Source organism: Prunus mume, linkage group LG5 (genome assembly GCF_029339155.1).
Source record: "Prunus mume cultivar Tortuosa linkage group LG5, ASM2933915v1, whole genome shotgun sequence".
Lineage (NCBI taxonomy): Eukaryota > Viridiplantae > Streptophyta > Magnoliopsida > Rosales > Rosaceae > Prunus > Prunus mume.
In genome coordinates this window covers 26,026,811-26,049,724 of record NC_142702.1, presented here as the reverse complement: position 1 = coordinate 26,049,724, position 22,914 = coordinate 26,026,811, and the positions used below count along the sequence as shown (strand labels likewise).

At 38.8% G+C, this 22,914-nt stretch overlaps 1 protein-coding gene and 1 long non-coding RNA gene across 2 annotated transcripts; both read right to left on the bottom strand.

The window, feature by feature from the left end:
* Nucleotides 1-1,002: 1,002 nt before the first annotated feature.
* Nucleotides 1,003-2,339, bottom strand: LOC103332545 (uncharacterized). Its single transcript, XR_514162.3, has 3 exons — nt 2,200-2,339; nt 1,956-2,039; nt 1,003-1,139 (listed from the first exon to the last, which is right to left on the bottom strand). It is a non-coding gene; the product is annotated as an uncharacterized LOC103332545 (long non-coding RNA).
* An 8,760-nt stretch (nt 2,340-11,099) lies between these two features.
* LOC103332544 (cucumisin-like) lies at nt 11,100-14,867 on the bottom strand. The gene is made up of 10 exons (XM_008235288.2): nt 14,696-14,867; nt 14,260-14,360; nt 13,972-14,069; nt 13,617-13,860; nt 13,002-13,512; nt 12,811-12,914; nt 12,504-12,719; nt 12,297-12,408; nt 11,963-12,176; nt 11,100-11,847 (listed from the first exon to the last, which is right to left on the bottom strand). The coding sequence occupies exons 1-10, from the start codon at nt 14,816-14,818 to the stop codon at nt 11,312-11,314; spliced, it is 2,259 nt and encodes a 752-aa protein (XP_008233510.2). The 5' UTR covers nt 14,819-14,867; the 3' UTR covers nt 11,100-11,311.
* Nucleotides 14,868-22,914: the final 8,047 nt, after the last annotated feature.

Here is a 22,914-nt window from a genome sequence, read left to right as displayed (position 1 = left end):
AGGTAAAGGAGCACATGGGTTCATAGAATGAAGGAATACAATGAGAGACTGACATACAAGTCAAATGTACCTAGGAAACACAACTCTAGGTACTTGAGAAACAAAACTCTACATAGGAATCACCCTTTAGGTAGAATAAGGAGAAATAGCAATGTTGTAAAGAGTTATGAGAAAGAAAAATAATTCAAACAAGTGTATTTTTAAAAATTTTACAATTATAATAAAGATGAGGAATGGAAACAAAAGAAAATTCATCACATGAAAAGCAGAAAGGGATGCGTGCAGAAAGAGTAGAATGAATATTTGAAGGGAATAAAGGAATTGAAAGAGGGTGCGGCAAGTTTGACATAAAGGGATATGAGGTTAAACCAACTTGGGACACAGGGAAAAGAAAAAAAGAGCATGGGCAAATTGAATTTTAAAGCACCATAAAAACAATTTTGGTCACCATGATTGTGGTGTGTTAAATTGGTCACTTCAACTTTAACTTTCCACAACATTGTCGAGTGTTAAATTGGTCCGCCACAATGATAATGGACACTAGTGCTTCTCAGCTCAACCACCCCACTACCAAAAAGCAAAAGCGCTTTCGTAGACACTCAAGACTACTCTCCTATCCCATTTAGATATTGGATTGGAATTTTCTGTCTATGGCCATGGGCCCCTATTGTATGTATCAACTTTCCCATCGCAAACACAAAACACAAAGGTATCAACAGATCCCGATGCGGATAAGAAGAAGATATGAATAATACATATGTAGCAGAGTCATTTTACCAGCATCTATATATATAATTTTCAGCCAATACACGATTTTAAAAACATTCTTCAGAATCGTTGCACCAAATCATTGCAGTAATATGCGTTTCAGAATTTTTCAAACACTTCTACGCTACGATGATATCGCTTTTGTTGATATTGTTGGACACTGTTTCAGGGAAACCACGGAAGTCGCCATGATCTTGTTGTGTTGTGTGGAGATGGAGCTGCTTCTTTCCGCTGAAGCAGGGAGAACAGACACAGTACACCTTCCTCCCACACCAGCCATCTTTTGTGCTTCTTCTTCCGCCGTCAGCCTTGCTTGCACTACACCCATCCATTGAAGGAAACTTGTCTTGTCTTGTAGCTCTGCACCAGCACTGCAGTGATTCTAAACCTCTCAATGGGGACCAACTCCAAAATTAAGCTAATTGATCACCAAATGTAATTCAAAAGAAAAGGAAAAGAAAAAGCACAACAATGAAGTTGTAGCTCAAGTAAGTTTTTCAGTACAAACGATTTGGGGGAGAAGGGGTTTATACAAATATTCATTGGATGCTACTTGGATGGTTTTGAACCATAGCAATTGTAGCTCAAGTAGTTAAAAACAATTTACCCTTACTTTTGAGACATTCAAGAAGAAAAAAAAAAAAAACTAGTAACTTCATGCATGTCAATGTGACATGATACAAAATACACTAAATTTGGGCTTTTCAGTATGAGTTTGAGAATGGGCTTAATCTTATTGCATGGGATAGTTGTACCCAAGCAACATCAGAAAATTTGGACCCAAAAAGAAAACATCTGAAAAAATGTCATGATCTAGAACTATTGCATTGCATTGCACGCCTCAATATTTTATGCCAAGGTATCCTACAATTGGAAAGGTTTTTATTTTCCATATTTCTTAATTTATTAGTATTATTTTTTTATAAAAACTTTATAAATATTTTATTGTAATTAAGGATATAAGTGAGTTGTGCCATATTATTCTTTAAGAAAAATTAGTATTAGACATAATTAACTTTATTAATTAGTATTTGAGACACTGAGTATTTTAGTTAATTATGTCAAATACCTAATTTTTCTTCCAACTACTGAATTTTATAGTTTACTATTCAATTTTCTAACCATAAAAGAAGGAGAAGGGAGGAAGAAAGGAAATTGTCAATCCTGATGCAAGTTCAGACGCTAACCTGAACAATAAGCATGACCTCTGCAATATTGGCCTCACAATTTTCAGCATCAGAGGCCATGCCTAGTCTCCTCCCTTCTCGAACCTAAGAAGACAAATCATGAGACAGCAAGCTCAATAACTGGGACGAAAATATTAATTTTAAGGTGTATGTCAAAAGTAGGTTGAGCATTCCCTGCTTGGCAAAAGAGTGATACTTATCATACATAACTTTTGCAAATAGACCCTCAATTTGCAACACCTACCGTCAGTTGACGCCAGAATCCAATATTCTTAAATCTGTTCCAAACTGGTAAACTTGAATGTTGCAGAAACTCCTGAAAGATAGGGGCATATTTGCAAGAAATTCTGGAAACATTTGGGCAGTCGAAAGGTTCTTCAACTGCTGTAACACCCTCCCTGGAAAGATTTTATTTAGTAAACAAATCAATGTCAATAAAATTTTCCATTGAATGTGGATTGCCTAAAATTTCCAAGCATAAACCCACAGTTATTTTTCCTTGTAGAGAATATCCAACTGAAAATTCCACACTTGTTACTATATCCGTTTACAACTGGGGATGCTAGTATACCCTCTAAACTGCATGGAAGACCACCTACATGTTGTGCGCAGCGGAAGCGTATTGCACATGGAATGTTGTATATGAAACCGTTGAAACAACAAGAGCAAAATATGAAATACAAAAATCTAAGAGACACAAGGATTTATTCTGGTTCGGCAGCCTACATCCAGTTCGAAGACAGTGAGAAATTCCACTAGTATCCCAAAAAGAGATTACAACCAAAGGAGATTATTAACCCATATCCTAGGGATTACAGAGTTTAACTCTCACAACCCAAATCCCAAATACACCCAAGTCACTCTCTGGCTAACCACACACAAGAGCCAAAAACACAAGAATTGTTCTTGCTCATTAGGAAAGAACACACTAAGAACAATACAAAAAAATAAACCTCCCACAAACACAATTGAATAAATGAAGAAGACTCAACCTTCGAAATGGCTTGATCTTCCTTGATCATCTCGTGTAGCCAAAAAGAAGTTTATCTCCACCATCATAGTGATGCTCTATAGTATTTCTCTCTGTGTGGAAGTGTCCCTCACTTCTGTTTTAGCCTATCTGAGCAATGGTGCTCACGACACCTCCAAATGGTGCGGCACAAATGCCCACCACCTCTTGCGCCTTGCTTACTACATATCAATAGGTCATTGGCTCAATGTGAAAAGCCATTGGCTCACGTGAAGACCTAAATGTCTTCAATTCAACCACTCATTTAATGCAACATGACTTCCTCCAAAAGCCAAATCTTTCCCACGTGATTTGTTGCACACACAACACAAAATTTGATTTCTTCTTACAAAGGTTGTTGCTCTCCTCCAAATAAAATAATGTCAAAGCCACATTCTTTTATACCAAGTGTGGCAGCCACTATGAAGAAACCACCGACAGATGTGGGTGCACTTTGAGCCAACAAAGTCAACAATAGTTGCTGGATCACATGCCTTCAATGCCATCAAATTCGAGCCAAATCCAACAATCTCCACCTTGGCATAAATTTACCAAGCCACAGTAGAACTTTCTATCGTCCATCTTCCTCTTACCAAATCAAGCTCAAGCACTCCTTGAACTTGCAACAAAAAATGTGTGTTTCGATCGAACCGGATGACCCCAACAAAAGAACCTCTTTAATGTCATCCTCATAACCAAGCCACACCAGCTAAATGTACATGCATAAACCGCACAAACCTTAAACGCTTGAACCTCAAGCTTCTTCCGCTACAATACACATAGAGTCCAGACAACCAAGTAGCGGAATGAACAATTTCAGCTGCCATAGGTGGGAATCATCCTCCCGAAAGATAACCCCTTACAATCAAAACCCTTACTTGAAAATCTAATGATCAAAGGAAAAACCCATGTAGCCATAAACAATGCTACCCAAAGTAGATAGAGAAAATCAAAGCAACGAACTACACACTACCCACAAGGAACACCCAAGAAAAACTCTTGAAATTCCACCATGAAAGAAAATTTCAAAAGTCATCAAAGACAAACAAAAATCACACTCCAAGCACGGCACACCGGAATCATTGATCATAGGAGGAACATAATGATTATCCTCCCTACGACATCCACAAAAGCACCTGCAAGAGGAATTATCAGACTTGTCTCTTTCCTTGATTTATGGGCAATCAAATCTCCAATGCCTTTCCTTGTGAAAAAGTTGTATTTGTCCTTCTGAACATTCGCCTTGGAACGTGACTTTCCTCCATTACTGCTTGATCCTTATCATCCTATTTTCATAATCATGACCTACACATTCATGAAAATCTTATTGAACTCAACAAGATAGTTGTGACTAAGTGTACCTTCCGCCATACCACTGAGTGTACAATCATTGTTTGGCATACAACCGATTGGAAATGATTTGGTCATATATGTATTCTCCACCATTTCAGCCATAGCCCAGCATGTGCAGTCTCATCGGCAACCTCACGAAGAACACCGTCCGCTAACAGCAATCCAATCGCAGTGAGTGCCCGATTCAAGACATCATCCTTCTCCATCGTTGGAACACGTTGCTGGCCATGCTCAGATACCCTTTAGCACCTTTTGAGCAGCCCCTATTGCACTAACAAGGCAATCATCTTCAACACCAAAGTTTAGAATTTTTCTCCCATCAAAATAATTTCATATTTTCTCAGCACATCTCCTAGTTTCATCATCACGAACACAAAACTCCACCAGATCGAAAACTGGAGCTCTGATACCACTGAAACCGTTGAAACAACAAGAGCAAAATATGAAATACAGAAATCCTAGAGACACAAGGATTTAAACTGGTTCGGCCTGAGTGTAGGCTACATCTAGTTCGAAGACAACGATAAATTCCACTAGTATCCCAAAAAGAGATTACAACCAAAGAAGATTAACCCTCTCACATATCCTAGGAATTACAGAGTTTAACTCTCATAACCCAAATCCCAAATACACCCAAGTCACTCTCTGGCTAACCACACACAAGAGCCAAAAACACAGGAATTGTTCTTGCTCACTAGGAAGAACAATACAAAGAAATAAACCTCCCACAAACACAAGGAACAAATGAAGAAGACTCAACCTTTGAAATGGCTTGATCTTCCTTGAACATCTCGTGTAGCCAAAAAAAAGTTTATCTCCACTATCATGGTGATGCTCTCTAGTATTTCTCTCTGTGTGGAAGTGTCCCTCACTTCTGTTTTAGCCTCTTTGAGCAACGGTGCTCACGACACCTCCAAATGGTGCGGCATAAATGCCCACCACCTCTTGCACCTTGCTTGCTGTATATTAATAGACCATGTGAAAAGCAAGGCTTTTCTCATATACTCTACACCAATGTCGGTAGCCCACGTGAAGACCTAAATGTCTTCAATTTCAACCACTCATTTAATGCAACATGACTTCCTCCAAAAGCCAAACCTTTCCCACGTGATTTGCTGCACAAACAACACAAAATTTGATTTCTTCTTACAAAGGTTGTTGCTCTCCTCCAAATAAAATAATGTCAAAGCCACATTCTTTTATACCAAGTGTGGCAGCCACTATGAAGAAACTACTGACACATGTGGGTGCACTTTGAGCCAACAAAGTCAACAATAGTTGCTGGATCACATGCCATCAATGCCATCAAATTTGAGCCAATTCCAACACTATAGTAATTAAAAAAAATAGTGTGAACCCCTACTCAAATTTTCTGGAAGTACAATTTTGAGAAATAAGAAACCATTGGAGCAATCAAGAACTTTGCCCCATGTCAAAAATATTAATATAAACAATAAAACAAATATGTTTCTATAAGTTCACAGGAAACGTATCAACATCACCTATCTCCCTAGACTTGAGAAATCCATTCTGGAAGTGGAATACCATCAGGACAAGCTTTGTAAGCATTTCTAGTCTGAAAATAAAAGTCGTAGCAACTGAGAAGTTGGTTTCCAAGTGTGTGAATAAAGACATAAATGTCAATAACAACGCCAAAAACATATTCCTCATATCCGATATGTCTCTTGGAAAAAGAAGCTGTATAAGTTTCATAGAACCAAATCCAATTACTAAATGAATATTGATTTTGATGGGGTCAGGCAATGATCTAATTTAGCTGCAACTTCTTATTATAAAGCTCACTTACTATGCATTTTTCTTGATTTGGAAATGGTTGATGCCATCACTGTCATATAATATTTTGCAATACCATTTAAGCTTTAATTCAATGAAATTTTGCACAAGTTCTGCATTATAGTTTTGCACAAACTACATTGCAGTCTTGATAATTACAATTGAATTTTTGCTCTTTCCTTGGTCTTCAACCTCACCAATTTGAAGAGTAGAGGCTACCTAGATGAGGAATTGGGTGGGCAAGAGAAGAGTAGAACTGTAACACCCTGACCCCAAATTTATCCCATGTTTAATTAATTTAAGTGGAATAGAGAAATTACCCGTGGGATAGGGGTATTTTAGTCATTTTCTTACCCGGAAGGAATTTGGGAATTCCGGTTGTACCGTTGCGTAGAGCACGGTGAGATGAGTCCGTAGACACGTAGTGGGCTCGAATCGGAGTTGTAACGAGAGAGATATGGTCAAATGAAGCTCAGTGGCATAATCGTAAATATTTGGAAAATGGATTTTTGGTTAAAAGACGGAAATGCCCCCGTCTGTCTCTCTCTCTCCCCGCCTCCTCTCTCTCTCTCTCTCGCGACGGCTGAACAGCCGCCACGCTTTGGCCGGCGCCTCGTCTGCCACCAAAGTCGACGGGGTACCAAAATGACTGCCGGCCCTCTTCCTACCCCAAATGGGTCGCCACCACGGGTTTCGCGAAAATTGAAGAAACCGCCTTTCGCCAAACTTCGCGGCCGTTCTCCGTCGTCCGCCGCCATTTTTGGCAATCAAGGTATGGAAATTCATCCCTTCTGCATGCTCTAGCTGATGGTTGGGTAGGATTTCATAAATTTTGAGGCTAAGTAGCTCGATCTACGATTTGAAATTCGGCCGGTTTTGCGATCGCGATTCCGGCCACTTCCGGTCAGTTTTTGGGGTATGTCCAAGAACAAAACTGACTCCAAATTAGGTGTATTACCTAGGGTAGGAGTCTTGGCTCACGATTTGAGGTTTTCCGGCGATGCGATATCGCTTTGACACCCACACGCCGTGTGGCGGCGCTGGGCACTGTAGCTGAGGGGCATTTTTGTCCCATTGCAATCCTCTCGATGTCACGAGCGCGTAGGTATGCTCGGATCTCATTTTGGATACCGTTAGAGTTCCGAACGGATATCGCATATCGCGTATTTTCCGGGTTCGCTAGGTTTGGACCGTTGGATGGTCCTGAAATTATAATATGTTGATCTAGGTATTACCAGGATCGTGTAGGATTCGACGGATCGTAAAATGGAGTCCCGGATACTCCGAAAATGCCAACCCTAGGGTTAGGGTTTTAGCGACCGTCCGATCGTGCGATCGTGAGCGATCCGACCGTCCGATCTGGACCAAACTTGCAGGACGTGTGTCCTAGAGCCTGTAGAACCTATAGGAACTTTCGGATCGGAATTTGGAGGTCGTGGGCCCCGCGGGCCCGTTTGACCAAGTTTGGGTAGTTTGACCCTGGGTTGACCGCTAGACTTTCCTTGTAGTTCTACCATCCCAGGAGGGCTAGAATGACCTTAGTGACAGGTCTCGAGCGTTGTTGAGTGAAACGGGACCGTGAGCTTAAGTTATAAATTAGTGAAATTAAATGGGGGAGTTTACGGTATGCTTTATTTGTGGAGGTTTATATAAGTTTAGAAATTATATTTTATATAATTAATTGTGTGGATGTTTAAAAGTAAATAAAGCGGTTGAATGTTAGCTTACAGTGCTATACGCACTACCCCACGTACCCCATATTGTGATCATGTTGAGGGCTAGTGAGAATGTAGCCAGTGCCCAGTGGAGGTCGCACGCGCCTTTGGATTAGCCGCGTGTTGATGCACTCCCACGTGGCGGGTGCGTCCCGACGATGAGGAGATATGGTTGTGTGAGGGCTGGTGAGAATGTAGCCAGCCCAATGGTGAGGTCGCACGCGCCTTTGGATTAGCCGGCGTGTTGACAGACTCCCATATGTGGCCGGGTGCCCCGACGTATGAGGGGAGATATGGTTGTGTGAGGGGTGAGAATGTAGCAGTGCCCAGGTGAGGTCGCACGCGCTTTGGATTAGCCGGCGTGTTGACCGACCCATACGTGGCGGGCCCCGACGTATGAGGAGATATGGTTGTGTGAGGGCGGTGAGAATGTAGCCAGCCCGGGAGGTCGCACGCGTCTTTGGATTAGCCGACGTGTTGATGCAGACCTACACGTGGCCGGGTGCGTCCCGACGATGAGGGGAGATATGGTTGTGTGAGGGTGGTGAGAATGTAGCCAGCCCAGGAGGTCGCACGCGTCTTTGGATTAGCCGGCGTGTTGCCTCATACGAGGCCGGCGTCCCGTCGTATGAGGGGTGATATTGTGTTTGTGTTTGATGGGTTGCGATGGATAAATATTTGAATGTATGTAATTGTGTAGTGGTAATGGTTTATTGATAGTAGGAGCCAGGATAGATATGAAAGAACTACGTGTGGCTTGATCCCTTAGTAGGGTACGTAGGCAGCCTGAAGTTACTAGGTGCAGCCACATATTAGACCCCACTTAGGTGGTCTTATTGGGATTGGTTTGGACCTCGTTGTTGGTCCCAAAACTTGGTTGAATTGAGGCTTGTCCTGGGGACTAAGTGAGTGAAGGTGCGCGTGAGTAGATTTTGAAGTTGTTATATGCATGTTTAATGCATTAAGTTATTTTAAAAGCATTGTGGGCAGTTCTGCTAGAAGCATTTGAAGGCCGAAGGCCCTTTATGTAAATTGCATGAGATTTTATTGTGCATGCTGCCGGTTGGGTTATAAAATGCGTTTTATGCAGGTGGAAATTTTGGGAAAATGTTCAATTTATAGGGGAGACTCACCGAATTTTCAGCAGAAAGTCTCGTGCCCTTAGTCCTCTCTGTAAACGAGGACATAGATTTAAGGAGTGAACCCGGCTTGGGTGTGATGCCGGGGTCTCCGCAGGTTCGCTCGGGTTCGGGAAATTCGGGACGGTCCTCAAGAACCGCCCAAGAGTAAGGGAACTCAAAATTGGACTTTTGGAAACTGCATTGCAGTTTTTATTTAATTACAATTGAATTTTTGTTCTTTCCTTGGCCTTCAATCTCACCAATTTGAAGGGTAGAGGCTACCTGGATGAGGAATTGGGTGGGCAAGAGAAGAGTAGAACTACCCAAGAGCAAGAGAACTCAAAATTGGATAAAATTGTTCATGTTGGTTCCTCCATTTTGCTTCAATAAAATTAATTTTTGTTTTTGAAGCTGTTTTTGTTTTATTTAACATAATTGATAGATACATTGTATTTTTGTTGCAGTTTTTATGTGAAAAAGTGTTGAAATGAATTTTTTTTTTAAATCGTTGATTGTTTATACAAATATTGTATAATTGAATAAATATTACAAATCAAGTTTGGTGTAGTGGTTTGTGAGTGAGCCTTCCTCCTTTGAGGGTCAAGGATGAGTCCATTCAATGACACAAAATCTTTTTTTTTTAAAGAGGGGCAACGGAGTTGGTCCCCTGCAGACGATGGCAGGCCGACAACGAGCGGTGACGGTGGTGGCAAGTGGGCGGCGGTGATGGCACAAAATCTTTTTTTTTAAAAGGTGAATAAAGGGCAACAGAGTTGGTCTCCTAAACCCCTACAGACAGTGGCAGGCTTGCGACGGGTTGTGGCGGTGGTGGCAAGTGGGTGGCGGTGGTGGGTGGTGGTGGTGGTTGGCTAGATATGGACATGTGGCATAGTATGCTTGCTTTAGAAGGAGTGGCATTGTGTGTGATTTTGATAATTTTTTTAATGATATTTTTGTAAAATTAGGTACTACATTTTGGTCTTTGGCCTTATGCTAATTAGATGAAATTGTATTCCTATCTTCCAAATTAGTAAACTATATTGTATTTTAAAACTAAAGCTCCCGAGGATGGGCTTAAAGTTTTAAGCGAGGCTTATTTAACTGGACGACAGGTCATCTAAAGGGTTGTTTACTTGAGACAGACTCTCCGAATTCTGCTCGTCCGTTTTACGTGCATTTTCATCCGTTTTCCTTTTCTTCTCTTCTTCTTCTTCCCCTTCTCTCGTCTCTGTTTCCACAAACTTCAATGCGAAAACATCCCCAAGAAAACCCACCAATATTCAAATCCCATTTAAAAAAGATTAATTCTTTCTCGCTGTTCTGCACGCCATTGTTTTTGTGGTTAGTCTCTTCTCTTATTACTCACTCGCCGTTTGTTTCTCAGGAAAATCATATTGGGAAAGAAATGTATGTAAAGGAAAATGCTCTCTGATCAGAACCTTCTTTATTCTCCTTCCCGTTATAATAAGCAAATGGTAACAAATTTGTTGGTGTAGCCATGTGCACACAAAAATTTGATGTAATCTGTTTCCACGGCATCATATACCAAACCAGGATATGGAGCCCTGATAGGGTTTATCTGGCCAGCTCCGTATGCAAATTCAGTATCAGAATTAAGTTTGGCACTCATGGGTTTAGCTGAAAAAATAAAACTGTTGGAATCATTTGTCATACAACCCCAGTGAAGTCCCATGACCTTGTTGTGTGGAGCTGCTTCTTTCCGCTGGGGAAAACAAACACAACACCATCCTCACTATCCATCTTTCGTGCTTCTTCTGCCATCAACTTTACAGCAAAGCCAATGAAACATCTCTTGTAGCTGTGCACCAACAGAGATTCTTGTTGTGCAACGCCATTACCAACGACTTTTTGTAGCATGTTCACAAGAAGAGACGATATTGTGGTAGTGGAAACCTCGTGTTTCGGTTTTTCGCCCATATACACAATATAAACCTACTCAATTTCTCTGGTGGATTCCAGTTTGTTGGTGGATTCCGACATTGTTACTTGTGGGGTTATGGTTTGATCTCCTTATCCCTTATATCTTGCTGCGTCAAGGTTCTGAGTTTGAGTCCTAGCATCTATGTAGTATGTGTGAGTTTAGTATGTTATCGTTCCTCTCAATAGGAAATGTCCTAAACAAACAAAAACAAGAACAACAAGGGATGGGATTTTCATGGGATCACTCCAAACAAGTACAATAAAATAAAAGATACATTTCAAGTTTCTGCATCATAGTAAAGTCTCATCACTCATAATCGATAGATATATCAAATATTAGAGATGTGGCATTTGATCCTTAGTAGTGCAATTTGCTTTTTCTTATTCTTACATCAATACAGGATTGCATGATCCATGCACCACTTAATATATAGCATAGACAACAATGGGGCTCCTGACTTGGAAAGTACCATCATCCCACACCAGAGAAGCAGAGGCACTGGATTTGTGATGAATTGACCCTTTTACCGTGACCTGAAAGGATAACTTCTGCCCAAGAGATGAGAACGATAGAATGCTTGGATTAACTTTGATTTCGAGTCCTTTCGTTGCACCGATCACTTTAGCTTTATATGTGGACCTTGGTGATCCAACATTTGTGGCTGTCCTATTGAAAACCCCACTGATGGAGTTTGGATTAGAGGAGGAAAGTGCAAAAGAAGGATAATTCAAATGATCACTGAGTGCTCCATAATTAGTTTTTGATGAGCAGCTACTCTTGTGCCCGGTAATAGATTGCAATAATTTGGTACTATAGCCTTGTGCACACAAAAATTCTATGTAGTCCAGTTCCGTAGCATCATATACCAAACCAGGATATGGAGCCCTAACAGGGTCAATTTGGCCAGCTCCGTATGCAAATTCGGCTTCAGGGTTAAGATCGGGACTCAGGGGTTTAGCTGCAAAATCATTACAAATAATCCAAGATCTACATGGGTAGGCCATGCTAAAATTGTAAGTAATTAAAATAATTGTTCTTTCATAATAATTTATCACGTTTATACACAGCCCTACCGGTGGTGATAATAGCGGATTGGATAGCAGCAGGAGACCAATTGGGGTGAAATGATTTGACGTATGCAGCTACCCCTGTGGCATGTGGGCAAGCCATTGATGTCCCGGAGACGAAATTGTATGATGCTACCCTGTCATCTCCTTGAACAAACGAAACAGGGGCAATTGGAGGAAATGCTGCCAAAATAGAAGCTCCCGGAGCAGCTATATCTGGCTGCAACATAACAAGGAGAAAAATTAAGGAAAGATGAAGTGCTGCAGCCTAGCTATCTAATTATATATATAATAAAACAGTCTTGAGTGTTCATCAAGTTACATGTAATTACGTACGTACCTTGAGAAGGTTAGGAGTGACTGGATTAGGACCCCTTGATGAGAAGGATGGCACATATGGGGACAGCTTGTCAATATCCTCAGTACTTTTAAAAATTGTTGCAGTTGGGTTCCTACAAATTAATCATTACAATATTCAAAATCATATATAAATTAGCTTAGCATCATTCTGATCTGGTTTAGCTTGCAAAATAATATTTGTGTGTACCTGGTTGAGTTCATGTAATGGTAAATGCTGTTACCACTATCCAAACCAAGGCAAGAGGCAGGCATGGGAAGAGGGTCAAGCACATCTGCAACAGGTCGGTTTTGCAAAATAACTCCAACTGCACCTGCAAAATAGGCCCCATACCCATTCGTCCCATCGCAAAGAACAATCTTTCCCTTCACCAAATTGTGGTCTAACGTGCCTGGTTTGCATTTCCTGTACGGTACCACCATATTAATTATTGCAACATATTATTATCAGACTGAAACTATATCCCATAATTATTGCAACGTATAATTGTATTTACATAGATGTAGACCCGTCGTAGCCTGCTTTCCTATTGGGTGCGTCTCCGGCATGTATTAGAGGATAGAACTTGCCCTTGAGGTCAAATGTGTTTGTTACAATTCCCTATAACGCAAATGAAGCAAATTAATATATTAATTCAATTGCTTAAGTGAGGGCAGGTTAATTAGCTATAGGTTCTATTAATTGTACCTCATAGATTTTTTGGTTACCCAATTGGACCTTGGTAACAAACTCCCGATCTATGGTCGATGCAGCCACAGAGAGACACCACGGCGCAAAGTTTGCGATGGTCTTGGGGCGCGGACCATTGTTCCCAACAGCAGTGGAAGTCAGAATTCCTTTTCTTAAAGCGTGAAAGGCTCCAATGGAAATTGAGTCCCTGAAATAATCGTCCTCAGCCCCTCCGATAGAGACAGATAGTATGTCGACACCATCCGCGATCGCATCATCAAATGCTGCTAGAATATCATCATCACTACAATCACTCGGCCAACATACTTTGTACACCGCAATACGTGCTGATGGGACCCCTCCTCTTGCTGTCCCCGACCCCAAACCAAATAGGCTTGCTTTGCTAACTAAGTTTCCTGCAGCCGTTGATGCAGTATGAGTTCCATGGCCACCCGAGTCTCGTGGAGACTTGATGTCACCTTTGACAAAGGGTTCACTATTGCGGTAATACCGTGCTCCAATGATTTTACTGTTTCAACCATAGCAACAATACGTCAATCAATTATCACATAAAACGGATAATTTTTACATTTATTATCTAGCAACATGACAGGTCTAGTATATTAGCCTTACTTGTTGCAAGTAAAATTGGACGAGCCTTGGCATGTGCCTTTCCATTTTTTGGGTGGTGGACCGAACCCGGCATCACTGAAGCTGGCAGATTCCGGCCAAACTCCAGAGTCGATCACCCCAACGATGATATCGCTTTCAACAGTGCTTCTCTTCACGTTTTCATGAAACCCGATGAAGTTCCATGACCTTGTTGTGTGGAGCTTCTGCTTCCCACTAGGGAAAACAGACACCACACCAGCCATTCCTATATATATATATACACACACACACACACACACAAAAGCTTCCAGTTAGATATAAACTTATAATGGTCAGTACTTTTTATGCAAATTGGAAAGAAAGCTAGATCCACAACCAGCCATTTTCTGAGCTTCTTCCTCGGTTAGCTTTGCAGCAAAGCCATTGAAGCTTCTCTTGTAGCTGTGCAGTAGGAGCGGTTCTTGTTCAATATTGCTGAACATAAACATAAACGTTAACTCAAGTTAGGAATTATATATAGGGACTAGCTATAGTTTACTATATTGCAAATCATATCCTTGTAATGTTAATTAGTTATATAATTGTCACCAATTACTCATCTAGAAAACTCGTTAATCCTAAAAAAAAAAGGCAGTAAGCTTATATTATATATGTGATAATTAACCTGCTGCCAACTACGTTTTGAAGCATGTTTACATGAAGAGGCAATGTGGTAGTGGTGGGAATGTCGAGCTTTGGCTTGTCCCCCATGTACACAATATAAACCTGCGATTAATATAATCATAATTAACGGGAGTGAGGATGAGATTGAGAGGATGAAAGGGAGGAGTAACAAAAGTAAAAACAATTTGAAATAGATTTCAGTTTTTTGTTTTTGTTTTCACTTTTATTGCTCCTCCGTCCCATCCTCTCCTATCATCTTCCCTCTCAATCCCATCTCCACTCTCACATTCTCACTTCCATTCTCCCTCTTTTTCCTCCATACTTTGGCACAAAAGATGAAAACTAAACACTAAAATTGAAATGGTTATCAAATGGGCCCCAAGTATATAGAAGCCAGTTTTAAACTATAACGGTATATAAATAGGAGAATTGCAAACCTTTCTGGTGTCCGGATGAGCAGCAGAATGAGTGACATCTACTAGCAGAGTACATGTGAGGCTGAGAAGGAGAAACCACACTACAAGGAAAAACCCTTTTCGCAACCATGGAACTAAATCCATTATGAGGGTCTCACAACAAAACCTAGAAACGTACTAATTGGAAAAGATGGGGCAAGCTCATCCAAGAACATCATGTATTTATACTAAGAAGTAGCCATGTGTTTCACATGTTTGCTTCGATCCTAGCCGTCCATTACAAATCTAATGAATCCGTACATTTGATCCCGCCCATATCCAAAAGTGCACTAGTACTCTTTTGTTCACACACCTTTTGAATTTGTCATGTACAGTTAAGATTAAAAAGCAAGCAAAGAGACAATCACTCCTTAAGAATTGATAGAGGATCCGAATCCGAATCCGAATCCAAAATTTTGTAATCAAAGTCTTCCATATGCACTCAAACTATACTTCCTTAACTATACCACTTCTTTAATGTTGGATTACATATTTGACGCACCTGACTTTACTCAAATACTGAAGATTGATTGCATTTGGCACAGCATAAAACAAAAAAGCATTTCACATGTTTGCTTCAATCCTAGCCGTGTATTACAAATCTAACATTTGATATCACGCTCTTTCAAAAATGCACTACTCGCTATTTTGTTCAAGCAGTTTTGAATTTGTGATACACAATTAAGATTAAAAGACAAATAAATGAAAACATATTAAGAATTTACGGTAAGAAATCAGAATCCGTAATTATTTATTTCATTCTAAATTAAGTAAGCTTTTGATCATGCTCTTCCATGCACTCACACCATCATCTTCCTCGACTATAATACGTTTTAAAGGCTGTCTGAAAAGCACTTCTTCAAAAGTGTTAGAGGCCATGAACTTTAGATTCAGATCCTCTGCTTGGACTTTCTCAGACATGATCTACTTGACTTTTGCTCTTCATATGCCACCTCATTTAAATTTCATCCAAGGAGCTTGAGAGTTGACACATCACTAATTTTTTATTTGAAGAAAAAAAAAACAATTTGCTTAAAACTTAAAATAAAAAAGTAATTAAAAAAAAGCTAAAACCCTAAACCAGGTAACGTTACCTGAGAGACTTGGTTGGTTCCCTCTGTTTATTCTTCTCTCGTCTTGTGGCTTTCTTGCTGCCTTTGTTCTTGTCAGTGGTTGTTATCTTTGTCTTTCAATGAAGTTTCGCTTATTAACAAACAAACAAAACCATATTTTACTGAAATGGGAGATGATTCTTGTGGGGCCCAGAAAAGAGGAAGGGAAGTTGCGGGCTTGACGTTGAACTCTTTAGGGTTAGTAATTATTATTAATTATTAAGTATGAGACAATTATTTTTGTTCATTTTTTTCAATGTGATGTGTCAACTCTCAAATCTTTGGATGAAATTTAAATGAGGTGGCGTGTGGAGAGTAGAAGTGAAGTAGATCATGGCAGAGAAAAAACAACAATTTGCTTAAATTTTTTTGGAATATTTGACTATTTGTTAAAGTACTTTATGTAGAAACTGATTTTCCCTCAGTCATTCATATGATTAACTATACAATTACAGCAAGCCATTACCATAAGCATAAATATGGAGTTGTGACCTAATAACAACGTAACTGACAACTGACCATTCCCTATCATTAGTATATTTAACTATTGTAATTGAAATACTATTGTAACTCCCTAATACTCCCCTGCCAATCGTGCGCACAACATAGCAAGATTTGAATGAAGAAACTACATGGTGATGGAGATGGCGGCAGCAGTCGGTTGTAGTGGTCCATTAAGGCGAACCAAAAAAGAAGAATTCCAATCTCCAGAGTTGCGACAACAGCATGAGAGAAACAAAGTAAACATAACGCTCATTGAAAGTCAGCAGGTGAAGGAGTGCATGGGCTCATGGAATGATGGAATAAAATGACAGGCTAGCATACAAGCCAAATGTACCTAGGAAACCCAACTCTAGGTACCTGAGAAACATAATTCTACCTAGGAATCACCCTCTAGGTAGGATAAAGAGAAATAGCAATGTTGTAAAGAGGAATGACAACGAAAAATAATTCAGACAAGTACATTTTTTTAAAATTTACAAATATATTAAAGATGAGGAATGGAAACAAAAGAAAATTCATCACATGAAAAGCAGAAAAGGATGTGTGCACATAGAGCATAAAGGACATTTGAAGAGAATAAAGGAATTAAGAGAGAGTGCGGCAAGTTTGAAATAAAGGGATACGAGGTTTGACATAAAGGGATATGAGGTGAAACCAACTTGGGACACAAAGAAAAGAAAAAGAGAGAATGGGCAAGTTTGAATTTCAAAGCACCATAAAAATAATAAATAAGAAATGGGGAAGAAAACCACGTGAGACAGAGAAGTAATAAAGAAAAGATCATCACAAGAGCATAGATACCATGAAGGAAGTTGAGGTTTCACCTCAAAACCAATTGGCTAATGGGGCAGTAACCTAACTTCTTATAAACTCATACTAGGTCCCTTAACTTTTCAATATGGGACAAACACTCTCAACGCATATTTGGCGAACTTTGAAGCCTAACACGTGGACAACACATACTGAGTGACGTGGGAGCATGTGTGGCCGTTGGGCCCAACACGTGAAGTCTTACTCTGATACCATGTAGAAACTCATTTTCCCTTAGTCATTCATATGATCATTATACAATATATATATATATATACACACACAAGTATGTAGAGAACAATCTAAGGGACAAGCGCGCATTAAGAACCGGTAGAGGATCCGAATCCGAAATTTTGTGATCAAAGTCTTCCATATGCACTCACACCATATCCTCCTTACCTTAGCTATATCACTTCTTTAATATTGGATTCCATATTGAAGCACCTGACTTTACTCAAATACTGAAGATTGATTGCATTTGGCACAGCATAAAGCAAAAAAGCATTTCACATGTTTGCTTCGATCCTAGCAGTGTATTACAAATCTAACATTCAATCTCACGCTCTTCCAAAAATGCACTAGTCACTTTTTTGTTCACGCATTTTTGAATTTGTGATACACGATTAAGATTAAAAGACAAGTAAATGAAAACATATTAAGAATTTATGGTAAGAAATCAGAATCCGTAATTATTTATTTCATTCTAAATTAAGTAAGTTTTTGATCATGCACTTCCATGCACTCACACCATCATCTTCCTTGACCATAACATGTTTTAGAGGCTGTCTGAAATGCACTTCTTCAAAAGTGTTAGAGGCTGTTAACTTTGGATTCGGATCCTCTGCGTGGGTTTTCTTTCCTATGATCTGCTTGACATTTGCTCCTCACATGCCACCTCATTTAAATTTCAACTAAGGAGCTTTGAGAATTGACACATCATTAATTTTTATTAGAAGAAAAAAAAACAATTTGCTTAAAACTTAAAATTAAAAAGTAATTAAAAAAAATTAACACCCTAAACCAGGTAACGTTACCTATCTTCTGCAGGGGTGCATTTTTGCTCACCACCTTAACCCTAGGTGTACCCTCACCACCCCTCCCAAAAGTTGACACATGTCCATGAGTTTAACTATAGTTAATTCTTATTTTTTATTTATTTGATAACATTATTATGAGAGAGAAACAATACTTCAATAAGATTTTTCCTGATATACCCTTATTAACCTAGCAAACTTTCCACTTTTCTAAATTAATTAACTACCCAAATAAATAATTGGCAATTGGCTTTATATCTCGTGCTTTAATATGAATATCAATTCACAGGCTTCAATACTTTGAAGAACACACCCAGATACTTTGAATCTCAATTGGCTTTAGTTAACTCCTTTTATACACGCCCAAAAGTTACACTGCTCTTCAATATATTATTACGTTGCAATTTCTCAATATCCTTGAACCTGTTTTCTTTCTTCAACCAATGAGTTAATTATGATGTTGCAAGTTTCCAACCAATTAATTTTAACGTTGCAAGTTCTGGACTAATTAATTCTGGTTTTATTATTCTGAATAAAGCTTACTCCATAGGAGCAAAATATATTGGAGTTGCAGAAATTCCAAAAACGTTGAAGGAACCAAGCTCTGCAATAATACCCTTCATTGTCTCATTCCTCTGGCTCTGCAGTACGGTTCATTCTATCATTCATTTCTGTGCTAGTCTTGATCCACCAGTAAAGACGATACCAACATCATGGACTAAAAAAACTAAATAACGCAGAGCAATCACGAAAGTATAAAAAATAATCAAGCAATACAAAGTACTACCAAAAAAAAAAAGTAGCATAGATTATTACCTATCTTTCATTGAACAAATGGAGGAAGCTTGCAATTGAAGAGCAGCATAGATTATTATTTGGGTAGTTAATTAATTTAGAAAAGTGGAAAGTTTGCTAGGTTAATAAGGGTATATCAGGAAAAATCTTATTGAAGTATTGTTTCTCTCTCATAATAATGTTATCAAATAAATAAAAAATAAGAATTAACTATAGTTAAACTCATGGACATGTGTCAACTTTTGGGAGGGGTGGTGAGGGTACACCTAGGGTTAAGGTGGTGAGCAAAAATGCACCCTCTTCTGCAGCCTCGCTCTTCTTTTTTCTTCTTCATATTTTTTTCTTTTCATTTTTTGCTTTACAATGTCTTCTTTCTGCCCAATAACTTATTATACCCCTTCGATTATATATATATATATATATATATATATATATTTTTATATTAAACTAATTCCCTAAAGTAGTTGTAAGATTGGATTTTAAGGATTGGCAAGAATTTATTATGATATGGGATGAAAATAGACTGTGAGGTGGTGTTTACATAGAGACGATTCCCTCTGGTTGTAAGATTGGATTTTTCTTCTTGTTACTGAGAGACTTGGTTGGTTCCCTCTGGTTCTCTCGTCTTGTGGCTTGCTTGCTGCCTTTGTTCTTGTTGGTGGTTGTATTATCTTTGTCTTTCAATGAAGTTTCACTTTTTAACAAACAAAAAAACCATATTTTGCTGAAATGAGAGATGATTCTTGTGAAGCCCTGAAAAGAAGAAGGGAAGTTGCAGGCTTGACGTTGAACTCTTTAGGGTTAGTAATTATTGTTAATTATTTATAAGTGTGAGACAATTATTTTTGTTCATTTTTTTCAATGTGATGTGTCAACTCTCAAATCTTTGGATTGAATTTAAATGAGGTGGTGTGTGGAGAGTAAAAGTTAAGTAGATATAGAACAACATCACATGGAGGGTGGTTACTTGCTCCCAGTTTAGCTATCATATATGACTTTTAAATTCATGGCTCCAAATCCCAGCAGATATAGATTGTGAAGCATCAACAATTATCACACAAGCTGACAGCTTCTATGTGGTTGTGATATTTTCCAGTGTCAAACTTAAGAACTGGTCTATTCAAGTGAGGTGGGGCATGATGTTTGTTGAGTATTGCCTCATGATTTTTTCTTCATGAGTTGGGAGACAAGTCCATGTGATATTCAACAAACATCATTCCCCACCTCCCTTGAATTGACCAGTTCTTAAGTTTTGCGTATGACACTGGAAAATATCACAACCACATAGAAGCTGTCAGCTTGTGTGATAATTGTTGATGCTTCACAATCTATATCTGCTGGGATTTGGAGCCATGAATTTAAAGGTCATATGATAGCTAAACTGGGAGCAAATAACAACCCTCCATGTGATGTTGTTCTATGAAAAAAAAAAATTCCTTAAATGTTTTTTGGAACATTTGACTATTTGTTTCCTTCAGCAATTCATATGATCATTATACAATATATGGAAACTTATTTTCCTTCAGCAATTCATATGATCATTATACAATATATATACAAGTCTGTACTGAACAATATACAGTTACAACAAGCCATTATCATAAGCATAAATATGGTGTTGTGGCTTAATAACAATGTAACTAACAACTGGCCATTTCCTATCATTAGTAGGATTAACTGTTGTAACTCCCTAATACTCCCTTGCCAATCGAGTGTGCACATCATAGCAAGATTTGAATGAATAAACTACATGGTGATGGAGATGGAGGCTGTAGTAGTCCAGTAAGGGGAACCAAAAAAGAAGAACTCCAATCTACAGAGTTGCAACTACAGCATGAGAGAAACAAAGTAAACATAACGGTCATTGAAAGTCAGGAGGTGAAGGAGTGCATGGGCTCAGGGAATGATCGAATAAAATGACGGGCTGACATACAAGTCAAATGTACCTAGGAAACACAACTCTAGGTACCTGAGAAACATAACTCTACCTAGGAATCACCCTTTAGTGAGGATAAAGAGAAATAGCAATGCTGTAAAGAGGAATGAGAAAGAAAAATAATTCAGACAAGTGCATTTTTTTAGATTTTACAAATATAATAAAGATGAGGAATGGAAACGAAAGAAAATTCATCACATGAAAAGCAGAAAGGGATGCGTGCACATAGAGCATAAGGACATTTGAAGAGAATAAAGGAATTAAGAGAGAGTGCGGCAAGTTTGAAATAAAGGGATACGAGGTTTGACATAAAGGGATATGAGGAGAAACCAACTTGGGACAGAGAAATAAGAAATGGGGAAGAAAACCATGTGGGACAGAGAAATAATAAAGAAAATATCATCACAAGAGCATAGATAACATGAAGGAAGTTGAGGTTCCACCTCAAAACCAATTGGCTATGGGGGGGAGTAGCCCAACTCCTTATAAACCCAGGTTAGGTCCCTCGACTTTTCAATGTGGGACAAACACTCAACACACCTGACATATTTGGCCAACTTTGAAGCCTAACACGCTGACAACACATATTGAGTGACGTGGAAGACATGTGTGGTCGTTGAGCCCAACACGTGAAGTCTTGCTCTGGTACCATGTAGAAACTGATTTTCCCAATATATATACAAGTCTGTAGAGAACAATATTTTGGTCAAGTCTCATTTTGTTCACAACCTTTTGAATTTGTCATGTACAGTTAAGATTAAAAGGCAAGCAAAGGGACAAGCGCGCATTAAGAACTAGTAAAGGATCCGAATCCAAATCCAAATCCGAATCCGAAATTTTGTGATCAAAGTCTTCCATATGCACTCACACCATATCTTCCTTACCTTAACTATACCACTTCTTTAATGTTGGATTCCATATTTGAAGCACCTGACTTTACACAAATACTGAAGATTGATTGCATTTGGCACAGCATAAAGCAAATAATCATTTCACATGTTTGCTTCCTAGCCGTGTATTACAAATCTAACATTTGATCTCATGCTCTTCCAAAAATGCACTACTCGCTTTTTTGTTCTCGCAATTTCGAATTTGTAATACACAGTTAAGATTAAAAGACAAGTAAATGAGAAACATATTAAGAATTTACGGTAAGAAATCAGAATCCATAATTATTTATTTCCTTCTAAATTAAGTAAGCTTTTGATCATGCTCTTCCATGCACTCACACTATCATCTTCCTTGACCATAACTTGTTTTAGAGGCTGTCTAAAAAACACTTTTTCAAAAATGTTAGAGGCTATTAACTTTGGATTCAATCCTCTGCTTAGATTTTCTTTGCCATGATCTGCTTAACTTTTGCTCTTCACGTGCCACTTCATTTAAATTTCATCCAAGGAGCTTGAGAGTTGACACATCACTAATTTTTTATTAGAAGAAAAAAAAAATTTGCTTAAAACTTAAAGTAAAAAAGTAATTACAAAAAGCTAAAACCCTAAACCAGGTAACGTTACCTATCTTCTGCTTTCATTTTTTGCTTTTAAATGTGTTCTTTCTGCCCAGTAACTTATTATACCCCTTCAATTATATATATATATATATATATATTAAACTAATTCCCTAAAGTAGTCGTAAGATTGGATTTTGAGGATTGGCAAGAATTTAATATGATATGGGATGAAAATAGACTGTGAGGTGGTGTTTACATAGAGACGATTCCCTCTGGTTGTAAGATTGGATTTTTCTTCTTCTTGTCACTGAGAGACTTGGTTGGTTCCCTCTATTTATTCTTCTCTCGTCTTGTGGCTTGTTTGCTGCCTTTGTTCTTGTCGGTGGTTGCATTATCTTTGTCTTTCGATAAAGTTTCACTTATTAACAAACAAACAAAACCATATTTTGCTGAAATGGGAGATGATTCTTGTGGAGCCCTGAAAAGAAGAAGGGAAGTTGCAGGCTTGACGTTGAACTATTTAGGGTTAGTAATTATTATTAATTATTAAGTGTGAGACA